Source organism: Heptranchias perlo, chromosome 28, assembly GCF_035084215.1.
Source record: "Heptranchias perlo isolate sHepPer1 chromosome 28, sHepPer1.hap1, whole genome shotgun sequence".
Lineage (NCBI taxonomy): Eukaryota > Metazoa > Chordata > Chondrichthyes > Hexanchiformes > Hexanchidae > Heptranchias > Heptranchias perlo.
In genome coordinates, this window is record NC_090352.1 from 20,829,448 (window position 1) to 20,850,748 (window position 21,301).

The 21,301-nt window shown below is 42.3% G+C and overlaps 1 protein-coding gene across 1 annotated transcript in view; it reads right to left on the reverse strand.

Moving 5' to 3' along the window:
* The window catches only part of LOC137344911 (double C2-like domain-containing protein beta), a 194,017-nt gene that overhangs the window by 50,084 nt on the left and 122,632 nt on the right, over positions 1-21,301 (reverse strand). The window contains exon 5 of the mRNA XM_068008186.1: positions 5,863-5,989. Within this exon, the coding sequence (XP_067864287.1) occupies positions 5,863-5,989 (127 nt within the window). The remainder of the gene's footprint in view (positions 1-5,862; positions 5,990-21,301) is intronic.

A 21,301-nucleotide genomic window follows, 5' to 3' on the forward strand; every position in this document is an offset into this window, starting at 1 on the left:
AAATGAATAATAGACATTGTTGTTGAGCACATGATCTCAATACTAAGATTCACACGACGTATGCATGTGCACTTTAACCTTTTTGTGCCATTGTTGGTAAAATGGTAAGATGAAAAGCAGAGTGTCCGAGTGTTTTTTTAATTGTTGTGAGTGCTTTACTTCCTTAGTTACTGAACGGTGGTAGATATTTGTTGAGTAAATACACACGTGAAGTACATTTACCCATATTGTGTGAGTTTATGTAAGGCGCTTTCCACTAGAATTAGTGCATGTGGCTAAAACAGTGTCGCTATAGCCACACTTGGACTAGTCAGTAATTTCTATTGGACTTATGCTGACAAGGAGAGCAAAGGTTTGGATGACTAATAACCAAAAGATTTCACAGGCAGATGCTGCTTTGTGTTCATTCACAGGATGCCAGAGCATAAGTCTTTTGTCCTTCTCATGGTGGGACACTTTGGGGTAGATATTAATTATTGGATGGACGACTACCAGAATGCACTGGCCAGCTGCCCGATAGTTCCTGTCAGAGGCCCAGTCCATTTGGAGGGCCGGGTCTCGTTTCCATGCTGCTGTCGGGCTGCAGGCACCAAACTGGCACCCTGCAGCTGCTTGCCTGCTCCGGGCCAGCGCAATATCGGGCATCCTGGCCGTCCACAGCAAGGTAGATCTGGTGGGGTGGGGGGGGTGGCCTCACAGAAATAATTTTCAATTTACCATTTTTGGCCCTCTTCGGCTGTACCGGCAGGTAAAACTGGGCAGAGCGTTCATGGCGATTTGCATATTAAAAGGGCCTACAACAGGCAGGCGCTCCAGCCTTCCAATGGTACGCCTCTTTCTGGATGACGTTGGCCAGATTATGAGCAGGAGCGGGGTGGTAAGCTTTTCCCTGCAATTTTTGGGGCACTACTGCCCCGTTTCCACCTGGCAGAGCCAGTGAAAATCTGACCCCTTCCGTACTGAGTTGTCAAAGGACGGACAAAATTACACATTTGTTGCTCCTGAAACTCGGAGCTAATGAGAAGTTAAACACTTGCAACCATATAGAACAAGCATTCTCTAATTAGCTCCTTCAAAACATGGCAGAATTTGTGTCCAACAAATTGTTACACTTAGTATAAACCATTCCTCTCTGAGTTAGAGCCAAGTAGATCACCTCAGAGGCAAGTAAAGTATTTTTTGTGGCCTCTATTGGGAGATTCGAAAGAGACAAACCGCTAAAGCAAAAGAGACATCTTAGAAGATACTTGTCACATGCAACTAGTTCATTAAGTGTCAAGCAGCTTTCAGCACATTGATGTGGGATGTGTGCCAGCAGATGAAGGCCTAGGAGCATTGAAATGGGATTGGAAATAATTGCACATCATGCTATTGAATGCAAAGAATGCAAATGAAGCTAAAGTAATACAGAACAAATATGGAGAAAAACACAGAGGCAAATCAGATAATTGATTCCAAGAAACAACATTCCTGTCTTAGCTGAATTTGAAAGCAAAAACTCAAACTAATTTTTTACATTATAATTGTTCAAATACCCCATAATTTTGATCATTTAAATTGAAAGACTATGCAAGGATGCAAAAGTAATTCTCATTCTGAAAGGGTGGCAGAAGCAGATTCAATCGTGGCTTTCAAAAAGGAATTGGACATATACTTGAAGCGAAAAAATTTGCAGGGCTACAGGGAAAGAGCGGGGGAATTGGAATAACTGGACTGCTCTTAGAAAGAGCCGGCACAGGCTATATGGGCCGAATGGCCTCCTTCTATGCTGTAACCATTCTATGATCCTATGATTTCATGATTTGCAAGAGGGCCTACAGAAAAGTATCAATCGATTAGTTTTCAGTTATTTTAGGGTGCAATTACACTACAAGTGTAGCATTGGTAAAAAAATCATTTTCGCTTACTGATGTAAATACAGCCTGAATCCCGAGTCAGGGTCAGACCGGTCACTGGAGCGCAGAAGACTCCCTCCACATCACTCAGGAGTCTGTCACATCTTGACACCCAATTTACACTTCACAAGTTGGTGCAAAGCTGAAAACGCTTCACGCTGATGTTAAACTTGTAGTGCGGATGCACTGTTAAATACTGAAATCTGTGAGATACAGACAGGTATGCAAGTAGACTTTATCATGGTCATGCTTCATTTGCTAAACTGAACTCATCAACTAGGGATTTGTTAACTGAGCACTTAAGGGGGGAATTTTAGCTTTGAGTGATAGTGTAAAACTGGTGATAGCGATTCGGCAGCCTGTTCTACCTCTCTCCCAATTTTAATTTCCGTTGCACAGTGGAAATAAAAATCAGGAAAGATGTAAAACGGGCTGTCGATTCACTGTCACTCATTTTACACTATCGCACAAAGTTAAAATTACCCCCAATGTGTAAGTAATAATTCTGATGAGCCTCTGAAATAAATGATTTTGAAAGGAGACTCAATACAAATACAAGGATATCTATGTATTACTGAAAAATGATGTGTATTAATTCACCTTTTTGTCAAGGGTAAGTGGTAACAATATTAAATAATAACCCTCTCACCCCCAACTAAAAGTTGCAGTCAAATATATCTGCCTGTAGTAAGTCTAAGTTGTATTTTATTGCTCTAAATTGTCATCCAAGTCCTCTTTGTGTTAAGTATTATTTTCTATCTTCACTCTCAAAGCACTATCATCTTCATTAAGAGTTGCTTACATTGTAATTCATGTCTATTGAGATTAGATAAAGATGCCAACAACAGGATGAGATGCTCGGCAGACACCTGGGGCAAGCTACGTTTTCTTATCAGTCCCTCAACCAAATAGAATTCTTGGGGGGAGGGGGGAAATTTAACTCACCCTGCTCGGTAGGAACAGAGGAGCGCAGAGTTAAAATAGCTGTGCAAAAACTTACCACATTGTTCCAGCTCGATTACTACACACCGCCATCTTTACCGGGCTTTATTTTTAGGCTGCTAACGCACCCACCTGAATCAGGCAGAAGCCTCATTAATACGTGGTAAATGGGTGCCATGATGTCCATGATATAATCGCAAGAAATTATTAGTTGCAACTTTGGGAAACTGAGTTGTACAACTTTAGAACAAAACCTTTATTCTCTCCTTTCCTGGCCATTGCTCCTGATATGGCTCCTATCTTCACTCCCTTAAGTGCAACGGATGTAGACTTGAGCATAAATAGTGCACAACTGGTTTAGCCATCCATCACCAGATCTGGCTGCACCATAACAAGGGCTATTGGGTCTTACTCTTCTCAGCAAACGCCAGGATCATCCGAGAGAGCAGAGATATCCCCTGGCCTTTTTTCTCCACCTCCTTAAACCCCTCTCCCCTTCCTTCTCCACACTCACTTCCAACAAGTGTGGGGAGCTCATGAACTTATTTGTCACTAAGATTGAGATGATCTGTTCAGCTGCCTCTGCTGCTTCCATCTTCTCCTTACCCACCAAGCCAAACCTTCCTCCACACACTCCCCTGCTGCAGCCCTGCACCCGTGTATTTCTCTAGTTTCTGTCGTATTTCCCCTCATGCCCTCTCCAAACGCATCTTGCTTATGAGACCCATCTACTGCTCCCTCGACCCCAATCTCACTAAACTGCTGAACAGACAACTTCCCTTCCTGGCCCTCATGTTACAGGCATTGTTGTAAATGTTTTCCTTTGCTCGGGTACCGTCCCCTTCCCTTTCAAAACTGCCATCATCACCCTCCCTCCTCAGAAAACCCACCCTTGACCCCTCTTGTCCTTGCAAACTACCTCCCCATCTCCAAACTCCCTTTCCTCTCCAAAGTTCGTGAACATGTTGACGCCTCCCAAATTCGTACCCATCTTTCTGCAACTTCATGTTTGAATCTCTCCATTCAGGTTTCCACCCCTGCCACAGCACCAAAACGCTCTAATCCAAGTCACAAATGACATCCCTTGTGACTGTGACCATGATGCACTATCCCTCCTCGTCCTTCTCAATCTCTCTGCATCCTTTGACACGGTTGACCACTCCATCCTCCTCCAATGTCTCTCCTCCATTTGTTAACTTAGTGGGTCTGTCTTCACTTTGTTCCACTATTACCTATCTGATCGTAGTGAGATCATCTCCAGCAATGGCTTCTCTTCTTGTCCCGTTAACCCTGGACTCCCCCGATCTATCCAAGCCCCCTTTCACTTCCTCACCTACATGCTGCAACATCATCTGCTGACATGTGGTTAGCTTCCACATTTATGCTGGTGACATCCAGCTCCAACTCGCCACCACCTCTCTGGACAGTATTGTCAGACCACTTGTCTGTCATCCAGTCCTGGATGAGTCAATATTTCCTCCAGTTAAATATTAGGAAAACAAAGCCATTATCTTCCTCCCCTGCTACAACCTCCGTACCCTTGCCACTGATTTCACCCCTCTCCCCAGCCACAGTCTCAGGCTGAACCACACTGTTTGCAAGCTTGGTGTCCTGTTCAATACTGAGTTGAGCTTCCAATCCCCATATCACAAAGACCCGTCGACTTCCACCTCTGTAATATCACCCACCTTATCTCAGCCCATCGGCCAAACCCTCATCCATGCCTTTGTCACATCCAGACTCAACTATTGCAATGCTCTCTTGGCTGGCCTGCCCTTCGACTCTCCATAAATTTCAGCTTATCCAAACATCTGCTGCCTGTATCCTATCCCACACCAAGTCCAGCTCACCCATCACTCCTGTCCTACATTGGCTTGCAGACCCCAAATTTAAAATGATCATTCACATGTTTAAATCCTTTCATGGTTTTGCCCCTCTCCAACTCTGTAACCTCCTCTTGCAACCCTCCCCTTTAATTTACCACTGGCAGCCATGCTTTGGAATTCCCTCCCTAAATCCATCTACCTCTCTATCTCCTCACTGCCTTGAAATCCAACTCTTTGACCAAGCTTTTGGTCACCCCTCCGACTATCGTGCTCTTTGGCTTGGCATCCATTTTTATTCCGATTACATGTCTTAGAAACCACCTTGGGACATTTTTATACATTAAAAGCACTATATAAATGCAAGTCACCGTTGTAGAAAAATCCACTGTTTCCCTAGCTCTGCAAAAACCTGTTTGGTAATTAAAGGAAGCTTGTGATGTTTTCAATAGAGCAGGAAGAGCAATTTTAATCTGAAATTGATCAATCATGAATATAAGTGATTACTAATTGCAAATCCTCCTAGTTTTTGTATTCTTTTCTGTACCTTTAATCAAAATTAAGGATTAATCCAAACTTGCTGGAACTTTCCCAAGTAATGACATATTGCTAGAACTGAACACATTTCGATAAACAATAACAGTGATCAATAACAAATGTGAAGAGAAAAATAAAACTATGGGATCTACTTTTTGGTTAATATCAGCTTCTCAGAAATAGGTGCTATTTAATAGATTTTCGGGCTGTGTATTTCACCTGAAAATAATTGTATTGTATTTAACATTGGATCTAAAAAATATGATTAAGCTTTCTGAGAAAGAGTATAGTAATGAGGTTAATCTTTACGTCTGAAATTGCACCAGGATATTTAAGGTTTTTGAGAATATTACTGATGCATAACATTAACAGTCACCTGTAATCAACCACTTTTTTCATTCTAATTTTACACAGTGAAAAAAAAATGACGCAGAGAAAATGGGATATCTTTCAGTGGTATTTGTATCCCTGATCTCTAACAGTACAGATCACACATCTTGTGTACCAGAGAAACAGATCTTGTACTTTATAGTGGGAGGATTCAAGGTACCCGGATATATTTTGAAGCTGAAAGGTAAATGAGTGTCTAGTTGGTTAATGACCATGAAGGCCTTACATTTATGGTCTCCAAGTGAATAATCAATACAAACACAATTAACACTCACGGGCAGTTGTTTCTCCAGGCAAATGTTGAAATTCTTCGTTTGATTTGGCTTTAATTTTTTCAGTGGAATTCTGGTCTCACCAATAAACTCGTTATGACGGAATTTATCTTCGTCACATACTGAAATTCTGCAACAACAAAAATATAGGCATTGACAGCAATTATTTTGGCACCAGTGACATTGTTGAATTAATATACATGTACTATGTAAGAAAACTATGCCTGATATTTATCTTGGAAACACACACCTCAAAGGATATGTTATTAATAAACCAATTAAAGCCTTCAATCAGTACATATACAATATTAAATTCCAGGGAAGAAATTACAAGGCTGTGGTTCATATGATGTTTAGAAGCCATGAGAGCAACATTTGAGCAGTTTATGTTGGTCTTTCTTATAAGGCACAGCAGCGCAATATTTGCTGATAACATAAAAGGAGAGGGCGTGGAAAACAGCAAGGAGGACGGTACAAGGCCTTAGGAGGACAGCCACTTAACAGAATATGATGTGGAGATGCCGGTGATGGACTGGGGTTGACAATTGTAAACAATTTTACAACACCAAGTTATAGTCCAGCAATTTTATTTTAAATTCACAAGCTTTCGGAGGCTACCTCCTTCCACCAAGTTATAGTGCAGCAATTTTATTTTAAATTCACAAGCTTTCGGAGGCTACCTCCTTCCACCAAGTTATAGTCCAGCAATTTTATTTTAAATTCACAAGCTTTCGGAGGCTACCTCCTACCTCCTTCCACATCGTTCACCTGAGGAAGGAGGTAGCCTCCGAAAGCTTGTGAATTTAAAATAAAATTGCTGGACTATAACTTGGTGTTGTAAAATTGTTTACAATTTAACAGAATAGGCAGACAAGTGGCAGATGCAACATAATGTGGATAAGTGTGAGATAATACATTTTGGGAGGAAAAATTAGGAGAGAGTAAACAATTAATGGGAAGATGCTGAAGGGTGTGAATGAAAAAAAGAGACCTAAAAGTTCAAATACGTAATTTGTTGAAAGTGCAAGTTCAGATAGTTTAAAATCATAAAAAAAGGCCAATAGCTTTTTTGAGATTTATAAATAAGGACATAAAGTAGAAGAGCAAAGAGATAATGATAAATTTGTGCACGGCAATAATTAGGCAACACACAGAATACTGAGAGCAGTTTTGGACACCTCGTTGCAAAAAATGCATTAAAGCCATAGAGAGTGTACAATGTAGATTCACCAAGATGATGCCATCATTTTTAAGGGAAAAGTGTATAAATATTTAAAACAGAGGAAGATGCAGGACACTGGGGAAGAGAGCTAGTCAACTGGATCAGTTTCGGATTGCTCTAGCAAAGAGCTAGCACAGATATGATGGGCCAAATGGCCTCCTACTGTACTATATACTTTTATAGTTCTCCATTTAATTGCTGAAAGATGCATCAGCTCATACAAAACTGTTAAGGACAAAATCAGAGGCATTTATTTTAGGTAATATGGTCATTTTTCAAAAGTAATAGAAGCAAATTAAAAGTGAAACCTTCAGTGATCAGAGTGAAGTATCCACAAATCATAACTAGTAAAAAAAAGCTCAGCTTTAAGCTGGTGACCATTTTAGTTGCTCCATTTGCTCTGTGCTCAAATGTGAGTTTTCTAGATTACAAAAACAATATTTAGATGTTGCTTCAATTAATGGTCTGTATTTATGTAAAAGTCAAGCTCAAAATACTGAAAATACAATAATGTTTCATTATTGTCATCACAGTAAGCCACAAAGCATTCGTCACATAGTTGAGATTTCCAAATCAATATCAGTGATTCTTGCTGCACAATCAATTCAATACAGGTGTAGAACTTCCTTTTTCCCTTGTCAAATGTCAAGTTCTTTTAAAAATGAAAATACAGTGAATTGAATAGGATTGTGTCATTAGCCCATCTTCCCATACAGCAACAGCAGACTGGACAAGGTTTCATCAATTGAAAATAAAGTAAACATTTGTTGAAGAGAAAAATACTTTTCTGCAATAGTGATAATAACTTTAATGACATCTTATCTAAAATGAAAGACTTGCATTTATAAATACAACAATTTATATGAATTATCAGAATTCTACTTCTCCTGTGACATCTGAAGGATTCAACAACAACAATAATACAATTATATAGTGCCTTCAGTGTAATCAAATGTCCCAAAGTACTACCCAGGAGAAAATGACCAGAACCTGAGAAATGAAGGAAGCAGAAATAGGGCTGATGACCTCAACCAAAAAAGTAGGTTTTGAGAAGGCTTTTGAAGGAGGTGGGAGAGGTAGCAAGGCTTAGGAGAAATAGTCAAGAGCGCAGGACCAAAATGGCTGAAGGTTCTGTAGCCAAGAATGGGGCAGGCAGAAAGGGCAATGCATAGGAGGGTATAGAACCGGAAGAGCGGAGGGTGTGAACAGGACAATAGGACTGAATAAGATTGCATGGGTTGGGAGGGATAAGGCCATGATCAGAGTTGAGAGGTGAGAGTGACTGCCCTTGACATCAAGGCAGCATTTGACCGAGTGTGGCACCAAGGAGCCCTAGTAAAATTGAAGTCAATGGGAATCAGGGGGAAAACTCTCCAGTGGCTGGAGTCATACCTAGCACAAAGGAAGATGGTAGTGGTTGTTGGAGGCCAATCATCTCAGCCCCAGGGCATTGCTGCAGGAGTTCCTCAGGGCAGTGTCCTAGGCCCAACCATCTTCAGCCGCTTCATCAATGACCTTCCCTCCATCATAAGGTCAGAAATGGGGATGTTCGCTGATGACTGCACAGTGTTCAGTTCCATTCGCAACCCCTCAGATAATGAAGCAGTCCGAGCCCGCATGCAGCAAGACCTGGACAACATCCAGGCTTGGGCTCATAAGTGGCAAGTAACATTCGCGCCAGATAAGTGCCAGGCAATGACCATCTCCAACAAGAGAGAGTCTAACCACCTCCCCTTGACATTCAACGGCATTACCATCGCCGAATCCCCCACCATCAACATCCTGGGGGTCACCATTGACCAGAAACTGAACTGGACCAGCCATATAAATACTGTGGCTACAAGAGCAGGTCAGAGGCTGGGTATTCTGCGGCGAGTGACTCACCTCCTGACTCCCCAAAGCCTTTCCACCATCTACAAGGCACAAGTCAGGAGTCTGATGGAATACTCTCCACTTGCCTGGATGAGTGCAGCTCCAACAACACTCAAGAAGCTCGACACCATCCAAGATAAAGCAGCCCGCTTGATTGGCACCCCATCCACCACCCTAAACATTCACTCCCTTCACCACCGGCGCACTGTGGCTGCAGTGTGCACCATCCACAGGATGCACTGCAGCAACTCGCCAAGGCTTCTTCGACAGCACCTCCCAAACCCGCGACCTCTACCACCTAGAAGGACAAAAGCAGCAGGCGCATGGGAACAACACCACCTGCACGTTCCCCTCCAAGTCACACACCATCCCGACTTGGAAATATATCGCCATTCCTTCATTGTCGCTGGGTCAAAATCCTGGAACTCCCTTCCTAACAGCACTGTGGGAGAACCGTCACCACACGGACTGCAGCGGTTCAAGAAGGCGGCTCACCACCACCTTCTCGAGGGCAATTAGGGATGGGAAATAAATGCTGGCCTCGCCAGCGACGCCCACATCCCATGAACGAATAAAAAAAAAGTTGTAAATGAAGACAAGAATTTTGAAATTTATGTACAGGCAGATAGGCAGCCAATGAAGGTCAGCAAGCATAGAGAAATAGGGGAGTAGGACTTAGTGTGATAGGACGTTGGACCTTGTTGTTTTAGATCAATTGCAATTAGTGAAGGGCAGAACTCAAGAAGCCGGTAACAAGAGCATTTCTGGAGGTGACAAAGACATGGATAAAGGCTTCAACGGTAATCAGGATGAGGTAGAAGCAGAGGCGATCAATGTTACAGAGGTGGAAATATGTTGTCTTGGTGCTTGAAAGGATGTGGTGTTTGATGCTTAGCTTCAGGAGTTCACACTGTCAGGTTCAGTCTGAAGGAATGGCTAGAGAGGGAGGGAGTGCTAAAGTGCAGAGTTTTAAGTAGAAGCCTAAAGGAATAGCTTTGTTCTTGCTGATGTTGAGTTCAAGTACATTTTTGAGTAGTCGAGAGTGTTGTCACAGAGATGAAGTTGGTTGTCGTCTTCATGCATGTGAAAACGTGACTCTGCATGATGTCACCAAAGGACAGCATGTAGATGAGGAAAAGAAGGGGACCAAGGATGGAGTCTTGACCTTATGGAGCAGGACGAAAAACCAACATAGGAAATGTGCTGGCTTTATTCCGACAAATAGAAGTGGATCCAGGCTGCAGCATTTACACAGGAGTAGTCCACAGAAAAGAGATGGAGGAGAAGGATGATGTTGCCAACTGTGTTGAATGCCACAGAGGTCAAGGACAAGGAGGAGGCTGGAACATCATGGTCACAGGCACAATGCCATTGGTCAGTTTGACAAGGGTAGTTTCAGTGCTGTGGCAAGGGCAGAAACTGGAATGAAGGATTCAAAGAAGGAGTGAGGGGAGAGGTGGGTACCAACATGGATCAACAAGACATGTTCGAAGACTTTTAGAAAATGTTTGCAGAACTTCAAAGATGTTATTTAAGTGAGTTCATGGGAAAGAATTTCTTCCGGCTCTGCGGTACTTGAAAATGATCAACAGCTATGCAAAGTTTCTGAAGGAATCAATTTACAACCTATGCACTTTAGTGCAGCCATTTTTCAAGGAGAAGTCTTGAGTACATCAATAACATCGAATACAAGGCCACCGCCACACTGCATCACTTCATCTTTGTCACAGAGAATTGTTCAAAATTTAGGATTCACAATTGAGTAAGAGAGAGATTGATGCTATTAAAAGTATTGATTGCATGGCCTCATTATACTTACGACACAATTCACTCCATCTAACTTGGCTAAAAAATAGCCTGCTAATTCTACATTTGTCTGCTCAAATATTTGAATAAAAGAGTTATTTTTCTCCAGACCCCAACGAATAAAACTGCCTGTGTGTTTACATTACACTTCAATGGTGCATAAGTAAATATGCAATTGGACGTTTTGTTATGGAAAAATTGAAAACATTTTCCTGTACAATCAAGAACGGAATCATAGCAAACATCAGAAGTGATCAAATGCAACAGCTGAGCAAGGCTCAAACATTAGAAAGGTAATTGACAGAAAATGTTCTTTCCTATGTTTGATAAAATGCAGTGAATCACCAACACGTCAGCTGAATCTAACAAAGGTATTAAGCAGACCAGCATTTGTCTCAATTCAGGTAACAGATATTAAATTTGCAGCTGTCAGATTCTGAATAAGATTCATATGAAACTGCATCCTTTTATCCCTTCAAAATTTCTATGCAGCTTTATATTATTTGTGATAGAAGTAGGAGTAGTTAGCTTAGTAGTATTAAAATAATATTAATTTCAGCCAATAAACAAACTATATTAGTTCTGTTGAGTACAATAGTGGTACCACATTAGTTAAGCCTTTGAACAATTAAACAAGATGCAAAGTTCGTCCAAAGGCCAACTCAGTAAAGGCATCCATTGGTTTAGCTATCATCATACAGATCATGAAGTCCAAGGTTCAATTCCTAGCACATGGAATTAGGGAAATATCACACATGGATAGAAAGATAGTTATCTCTATAACCTCCTCCAGCACTACAACCCTCTGAGATATCTGCACTCCTCCAATTCTGGCCTCTTGCGCATCCCGGATTTTCATCGCTCCACCACTGGCGGCCGTGCCTTCAGCTGTCTAGGCCCTAAGCTCTGGAACTCCCTTCCTAAATACTTCTCTCTCCTTTAAGACGCTCCTTAAAACCCACTTCTTTGACCAAGCTTTTGGTCACCTGTCCTAATATCTCATTAAGACCCAATCTTGGTGTCAAATTTTGTTTGATAATGCTCCTGTGATGCACCTTGGGATGTTTTACTACTTTAATGGCGCACTATAAATGCAAGTTGTTGTTATAGGACAGAAAGCAAAGGGTAAGAGGTAAAAAGAAATTTCTTAGACTGAAAAGATATGATGAGTGATGTTTCACAGGGAACATCTTGGGGTCACCGTTATTTACTATATATTTAAAAGACTTGGGAATTAAGGGAACAATATTAAAATTTATTGATGAAACCTATTAGGAGATAATAACTGCAGGAGAACATAGATAGGCCAACAAGACAGGTGGGAGATGCACTTCAATGTAAAAAAAATGAAATAATACATTTTGGATATTAGACTTAGAAAAGAAAATATATCTTGAATGGTAAGATTTTAAACAGAGTAGTGCAGCTGAGGAACCTTGTTATGCAGATACACAGACCATTAAAGGTGGTAGTTTAAGTAGATATGGCATAAAAAAGGTAAACAGAATCCTTGGCTTTGGATCTATAGGTATAGAATACAGAGGTAATGTTGAACTTGTATAAGATCTTAGGCCATAGATTTGGGATCCCCATTTTAAAAGCAATGGAAAAAGTGCAATGTAGATTCGCCTGGATGTTACCAGGGATAAGGGGGTCACACTTGAGAAGAGAAACTTGAGAAGTTATTCTTTTTTTCATTAAAGCTGAGAAGATTAGGGGATGACCTGATGGAGATCTTCAAGATCACGAAGAGTTATGGTAAGGTAAATAGCGATAGACGGTTTCCACAGGTCAATAAGAGCGGAGTTTAGAAATAAATTCTTTACACAGAGGGTGGTTAGAATGTGGGATTCTCTGTCACAAACCATTGTTATATCGAGTCCATGGGCTCTATTTTAAAAGTTAAAAAACAGGTGGGTTAGGGGCAGGGGGGCATTGAAAATTGCCACCATTTCAGACCCGCCCCCAACCCGCCCATTTCTGGTTTTCACGGGGGCGGGATGAGGGACGGGCGACCAACCCACTCCCACGGGGCGGGTTGGGCCTTAAAACCTTTCAAGGAAGCTTCAGGCCTCCATTTTTAATAATACCCGATTTCAACCCCGGGGGGGCCGGGATTCCTGGGCCTTCTGTTTAATGCCTCGTGAAAGGAGGCGAGGAGTCCCGAGACTGCAGGTAAGTGCCTAGAAAGGCACAGCTTATGGGCCCGTAGGAGCAGGAGTGCTTCCTCCAGGCCCAACAAGCCGACCGACCCCGGCCACCCCCCACCCCGATCACAGACCCCACCCCCCCGCCGCCGATCACGGGCCTCCTACCCCCAGATCGTGGACCCCCGTCCCCAGACCCCCAACCCCAATCTACTGACCCCGACCCTCCCCCACAATGATCGAGGAACCCTGATCCCGTCCCCCCATGACTGACCCCCCATCCCATCCCCCATGGTTCGCGACTCCGATGCCCATCTATGCCCACCCGTGCCCCCCCTCCCCATGCAAACAAAGACTTACCTGCAGACATCCTCTCCCTAGATGGTCTCCCAACCAACTGAGACCAGCCTGTCAATCAGCCGGTCAGTCGGACGGGAAACCAACAAAAAAAAAATAAAAGACATCCTTACGTCAAAATCGTCAGGACGTCCGGGAGACCTGTACTAATGGGTTTCCCGAGCTCAAATTGACCCTCCCGCTCCCTTCCCGGCTCTGCTTCAAAATTGAGCCCCATAAGTTTTTTAAAAAAGAGGATCAGATAGTTGCATGGAAAAGAGAAATATTAAAGGGTATGGGGAGAAAGCAGGAGAGTGGGATTAGACTAGGCTCACATTGGAGCAAATCAGCAGACAAGCCTGATGGGCCAAGTAGCCCTACAGAAGCTTCATGTCAGCTTGCTGTTTGGCAGCTTGTCGCCACCCATGTTCCACTGGTGTAGTGCTATGAAGGGGATGTCTGGCGGGCTGGTATGTGTTGCCATCCTGAGAGACGGCGGTATGATGCAGCTGTGACTCTTGGGCGGCTTGGTCCTCATTATCCTCCACCACCATCAACTTCCTTCTCTTTTGCTGCCCTTAACTGTGGTGGATCTGCAGGAAAGGAGGTTAGACGCTAAGAATGGGTGAGGAATTTCCCCTTCGGATTTATGAGACAGAGAAGAGGGTGGAAGGTTGTGTCTGTATGGTACTTCAAAGGGTTGTCTGGGTGACAGGGCAGGTGTTCAGTCAGTAACTTGGGGTGAGGAGTTTGAAGGTGGGGATGACTTTTTTGGCCGGCATTGTGTGCCAATTTGTCCTGCAAGGAAATAGAGTGAAAGAGGGTAAGGTTGGCAGGTGAAGAGTTTGTACCAAATGGCATGGGAGAGGTGAAATAAGAGATGTGGGGGTATGAGGCTGTTACAGCAGAGGAAGAGGTTTTAGGGTTGTAAGTTATTCCTGTGAGGGGAATTGGGTAGTTATAGTGCAAGATGCCAAGTTGGAGCCCCCCCTTAATCAAAGAGCACTGTGTAAGGTTAGTTGAGCAAGTATTGCTTTAAGAGGGTGAAGAGTGTGCTGGTGCCCAGCTTGGGCAAGGAAGAAGAGGGAAAGGTACAGTGTTACCTTACCTGCCCTGATGAGGATATGGAACTTTTGGTGGCACTATTCTGGGAATGAGGGAATTGGCAGTCAGTGCCAGTTCCAATTCCCTCTAGGTGGCACAAGCGATAATTCTGGGTAAATTGGTGGTACCCAAAGCCAGCAGTCTGTTTGTCCTGCTTTCGGTGCCCTCCAGGAGGGCTTGGAGTTTTGAATGAATGAAGTTGTGCATTCTTCTCTGGCTTGGTTTCATGTCCTGCTGCTCTTTGGGCACAGATGGCGTTTGAGTGTTTGTAATTCTGTACAAGTATAAGAAAAAAAATTGCTTTGTTCTTAAAGACTGCACAGAAGTTCCAGGTAGTTCAGCTGCTTACACCTGTTTTACATCAATGGAGATGCAAACGGGCAGACCCAGGAAACTCATGTGTATCTCCCTCTAGAAAAGGTGCAACATGTAAGTCATTTTGAGGAAATTTTAGACCTTTATCTGATGTTTTCTGTATTCTGTGTAGGGTCTCTCTGCAGTTCAACTGCTGGGTAATATCTATCATGGCTCTTTCTAGCTGATGTTTTCAGGAGTTATGTGTTTTAACAGCAAATAATCTACTTAATGGCAGAGCAAGGCATGCAACCAAATAAAATCTGCCACTCACCAGTTACTAACAATCCACACTTTTCCCTGTTAATTATTCACCGACCAGCTAATTCACCATTAGGAATGGAAGCAAACTATTGAGTGATGACAATGGCCAACAGACACAGCATTAGATTCTGGCAAGTATCCATGTCATCGGAAACACATTTAACAAGGTTTTTTTAAACTCAGGTGTCAGATCCTTGAGGAAGTATTCAGTGATGACTCATAGCAGCTCCTTTATCTGATTCCATCAAAATCCCTGGAAATGTTTTTCTGGACTATTTTACAGTTTGCAATCAATCTTTGCACATATTATTGAGTTAAATACGTATAACTGAAGACAAATACTGTCCTGCAACTATACTTTAAAAATTCAATTATCGGTTTAAATTAATGAGATTTTAAATTTAATCAAAGAAAAATATGCTGACTTGTTTTGTTTAATAGCACTTATTTGATATGATTATTCTTGCATAGTCTTGAAACAAATGGCAATCTTTTCTGCTTAATTATTCAATAGCACACCCACGTCTGGCTTGCTACTACTGTGACTTAAACTCATTTAACATCAATGTTATAGATTTAAGATCTTGTAGAGCTCCATGTCAGAATATGCCAGAAATGTGATTAAGTATCAGTCTTTTTTTCAACTGCAGCACACTAAACAAGGCTCTCAAGCTCATAGACAAAGCTGACATGATACCCAACTCATTCAGAGTTACCAAGGAGCGTTGTAGACAATCACTTCAGCTGAATTAATAGTCCAGTCATTCCCATTGTAGAAAGTATCTACTGAGATGAATGGCTATGGCAGGAGAATAGTCCAACAATAACAAATTGAACCAAGGAATCTTTAGTTGACACATCATAATCCTTCAGATGAGACCATAACCTGAAATCCCATCTGCTTGTTCTTATGTTTCAGATGCATGTTAAAGGCCCCATAGCACTATTCGAAAAGGAGCAGAGATTTCTCTCAGTGTCGTAGCCAAAATACCTCCCTCAAATTATGCCATCAAAGAAACAAAATCACTGGTCATTTACCTCATTGTTGTTTGAGAGATATTACTGGCATGGAATAACTGTTGTGTTTATGCTACATAAAAACAGTCACTAAGCTTCAAAAGTAAATGATTGTGTGAAGTGCTTTGAGATATTACAATGTTATGCTAGTATTAGCATTGGACATAATTTTTTAAATGCCCTAAATATATATTTTAAAAATAATCCCACATTTCCAAGATGCTGTATCCCTTTTCCAATTTAACTGTTATGATTTTAGGTCAATTACATAAATCCTGAGTTAATCCACTACAATCTATTGACTTCCTTAAGCTGCTTTAAAAGTGCTAATTCCTGGGTGATTTTTTAAAATCAAAGTTATTACAGACTTTCACTGAGAAATTGAAGTGGGGGTGGGGCAATGATATCTGTGGTTGGATATAAAGAATTACAATGTCATTGAAATGCTGATGTTACCACCGTGACAAATCTATGTTTTGAAGTTTTTAATAAATGTCGCTCCTCCTCCCCACATGTACAGGCTTCCAAACACTGAAAGGAAGGGGTATTTATGAAAGCAAGTGGGTGCAGCACCTTTCACTGTATCTCTGGGAAGAACCTAGGGCTACAAATTGCTGGGTTTGGGCAGAGTCAAAAAGCTATCAGCCTGGATTTTCCTCCCGTTGGTAGGTTAGACATGGTGGTCCTAAAGTCCACCAGTGTGAAACCGCTAATGTGGAACTGCCACTATTTCCTCCCAGAACCCTCAAGAGCCATGCAGGACAGTTTGGAGGCCAGAAAACCACCCTTCACTGGCTTACCATCTCTAGGAAGGCGAGGAATACTGTTCTGTGCAGCCTTTAAAAGGTCACAGCTATTTACAGTGAAACCTTGCATTAACAGCTCGAGACACTGCAAGATGGCTGAGGGAGCAGTAGTCTTGAGTGCAGCAACAACATCAAGGGCACCAAAGTATTCCGATGTATCTGTGGAGGTGCTGCGGGCAGAAGTCAGGGCAAGGAGGGATCGTCTGATGGGCAATGAAGGCAGAGCCCCATAAGATGGTGGTATAGGCTGTCTGGAGGGAGATGGCAGAGGCAGTCAGTGCAACCTCCAGCACCCCAAGAACTGCCACGCATCAGAAAAGGTTCAATGACCTCATAACGGTGGGCAAGGTAAGGCAAGGAACACGTGCCAACACACATCCTCTACTAACAATAGAGGCTTCACTCACTCCCTGACCTCTCATACACTCTCTCAGCATTTAGGTTTCAGGGGAATTCATTAATGCGAAGGCTAACCTCTCCCTCCACTTAACCACCATCTATACTCACCTGCCACTCTTTCAATTTACTTGGCTTGTCACAAGGGCGATTGTTAGTCTTCAAGAATACTTCATTTAAAGGGAAAATGCACCTCCAATTCTCATCATCATGGAATTAATGCTTTCATATGGGAGAAAGTGTCCACGACGCTCACAGGTCTCTGTAGTTGTCTTCTCTCCTTTCAAAGGAAAAGCTGACCTATAACTAGCACCAGTGAAATATCACTGGGGGAGGACCACATGACAAAAGACCTTGAATCCTCAGGAAGAGAAAGCTCTCCAAATTCTGGACAGATGCACAGAAAAGCCTGTCAGCGAGGGCGAGTTTGGAGGTGGACTAGCAGCAGAAGCCATCATCATCATTGTTTTCATGTTCCAGCAAGAGTAAGCCTTTCTTTTTGCCAATACTGTGAAGAATGCAACATGATACAATGATCCTGAAGAGCCTGACTGAGCTGTACTGCAATGTTCCACCAGATTTATCTATGATGTGGAGATGCCAGTGATGGACTGGGGTGGACAAATGTAAGGAATCTTACAACACCAGGTTATAGTCCAACAAATTTATTTTAAAATCACAAAAATTTGATTGGTGTGATGCTGTCCCAACATAGTATAAGATATGCGATTTGAGAACCTTTTCATTCATTCATCTGACGAAGGAGATAATCTCCGAAAGCTTGTGATTTTAAAATAAATTTGTTGGACTATAACCTGGTGTTGTAAGATTCCTCAGATTTATCTAGGCAACTAAAATGAGACTTCAGAATGCCTGTAGTCTACTCTACAACACTTTGCTTGGTTGCATTGGCCTCATAATATCTGTTGATCTGTCTGTGGAAATCTCACTGGAATCATCAGCCATGAGGAGGAAATGGCCCTGGGCACCAATTAACCACCCTGATACACGACCTTAAGTCATGAAGGCTGGATTAGTGAATTGCCACATAATGAAAATCATGGCAGTTCCCTGGGTTCTGATATTGACATGTAGGATCAGGTGATGAGCACCACACTAGCTGTCCATTGATGGAATGGAAGCCCTTTCTGTTCATAAAATAAAGGGAGTTTTCATAGGGCACTTTGAGTGGCATGAGTTCCATCAATTGCTCCCTGTACCTTTGAGGAGCCAGCCAGCCAGCCTATAGAACTGAACAGCTCTGTTTCAGTTGAGAAGGAAATTAAATGTGTAGCCCTCCGGAAGAGAGCATCTGTGACCTTCTTAATGCAGCAGTGAATTGGTGACTGGCTAATGTGGTACAGGTCATTTGATATTGCCCGGAAGGATCCAGATGCAAAGAAGTTTAAGGCAGTGGTGACCTGGAATGGTATAGACAATGCTGTCTTCCTGATGGAAATGGATTGCAGGTCTTCAGCCAGCAATCGACAGATGTTCCCAGTCCCCAATAACCTCTGGCGGGAAGCACAGCTTTCTGAAGCACAGATGTTCAGAGAGGACTAAGTAAGACCTTTTTTGGTTTGCAGAACTTGGTGACTGAGCATCCACATGTATGGAAGAGACACTTTCTATGATGCCTGATTTTAATCTGACCTTGCATGTCCTCTTCCTTATCATAACACAAAATAAAGGTATTCCCATTGGGAAATCCATGTCTAGAGTACTAAGCAGTATTTTAAGCAGAGCTGAATAAAAGTAGCAGCAAAAGTCCTGACTTAACTTCCAAAGTACTTTAAAGAATGCAATGCGGGCAAAGAAACACCACCCTTCAGTATGAGCACACAAAATAGGTTCCTCCAACTGTATCTCCCTCAGGGATACTTGCTGCAATCTGTACTACCACATTTATAGTGATGTTAATTATTTGGAGCCGATTTAGAGCAGAAATGGAGAGTAATTGGTCAGAGGGATTGGCTTTTGCCCCCTTAATCCCATTTACTGGGGGTGGAAACATGTCTGGTGGGTCTTTAAGGGGAGTGATGGATTTTTGGGATGAGAATGGAGGTGCAGTTTTTTTTGTGGTGGATTTGAGGTAATAGCCTGAAGGACCTCATTCTGCACTTTTTACCATCCAAATCCATGCCAATCGGGAGGGGGAGAGGGGAGGGTGGTAACACAGAGACGAATCCCCCCCCATTACTGTCAGCAATGCAGGACAGAATAATTTCCATGAAGAGAAGAAATACAGAACATATAATTCTTACACTTGTTTTACGAGTTTTAAAAGACTTTTGTAAGGAATTTAACAGCTACAAAAGCATTTGATTTAGTCCAAACCCAGGCATCAAAACTGAGGCTGTCTTCGACAACAATGAGATCTAAGATCCATTGTCTCTGGAGACACTTTTATCAGATAAAACAGTGAACTGTGAAGGGGAAAAGTGATTTAAATCAGCATTTTATTAAATCTTAATGAAGGTGCCCTCACTAACCAAGCTCTTTTAGAATGTAAAGAATATTAGTTTTATCAATGCTGCCACAATGTAGACTGTGCTTTGTTATTTTGTTATAAAATAACCATCACTTCCAGCCCTGGTATGCCACTAGGCAGTATTTGAAGTCTTATCAATAAAGTGCAGATAATATAAAACACCTAATCAACTCAGTTGCTTTGCACATATAACTCTAGCAAACCCAAAAGATGTCAACCTTGTTGGCAGCGATTATAAATCACAGTCTGGTTCCTCGCAGCATGCTGTCATCAGCATTAGGAATCATTGATCTGTAAAGGAGTTTCCCATGAGCAACAGGAAAATTTGCAGTTCCTATGGCAACATATTTACATTCTTTCAGATGTGGTCACCTCTATCATTTGGATCAAAAGAGGGTTTTTGTTTTTCGAGTCAAAAAATATTAGCATTCCACTGGGGCCCTTTATTACCTGCAGATAGAGATTTTATTTTTTTAAAATAAAATGAGCCCAATCCAATGTGGCAGGCAGCGCACTTCCGGCATGGAATGCGCGAGCATGCGCTGCCCGCCATATTGATTGCCTAGGCACCAGCTTTACGCCTGTGAAACTGGTGCGCGCCAAAGAATTTCTTGGCCCCTGTCCGACAAGATCAGACTCTGCTATAATGCTTCCGATAATCAAATAGGAGGCTATTTGATTATAAGAAAGAAGGGCTTGCATTTTATATAGCACCTTTCACGATCTCAGAACATCCCAACTGCTCTACAGCCAATTAAGTACTTTTTAAATGTAGTCACTGTTGTAATGTAGGAAATGCAGCGGTCAATTAATGCACAGCAAGCTCCCACAAACAGCAATGTGATAATGACCAGATAATCTGTTTTAGTTTAGGGATAAATGTTGTCCAGGACACCGAGGATAATTCCCCTGCTCTTCTTCAAAATAGTGCCATGGGATCTTTTCTGTCCACCTGGGAAGGCAGACGGGGCCTCGGTTTAACGTTTAATCCTAAAGACGGCACCTCCGACAGTGCAGCACTCCCTCATTAATGTACTGGAGTGTCAAGCTGGATTTTGTACTCAAGTCTCTGTAGTGGGACTTGAACCCACAACTTTCTGACTCAGAGATGAGAATGCTATCAGCTGAGCCACAGCTGACACATATAGAAAGCATTATAACAGAATCTGATCTTGTCTTTACCTGAAATCCACATTTGCTTACATTCTAGCAGGGGTCACTGGTCTGCAATCAGAAGTGGGAACTGTGTTAGATTTCTCCCCTCCCTAGCCCAGGGTATTGAGGCCAAAGTTCTATCGCAGGTTTATGCTGAGTTAGCCAATCTCAGATAGAATGGCAGTAGGGTTCATTTAGCCTCCGCATCTCTCGGTTAGCAAGGGATAAAAAAAAAATCAACCAGTGTTTCAACCTGCTGATCCTTGCTAGAAAGAATGCGAGTAATTTTAACTTTAAATTTTGAATTCAATGGAATGGAAAGTCAGGTGGGGTGTATAACAGGTAGCTGCTCCGACATTGTCCATTTTACCATAATCGCTGAAAGATAAAATTACTCCCAGCGTGTGTGTAATCAAGGGAGGGGACATGTTCAGGTTCATCCGTGATGCCATGATGGAATTGCCCGCTGACA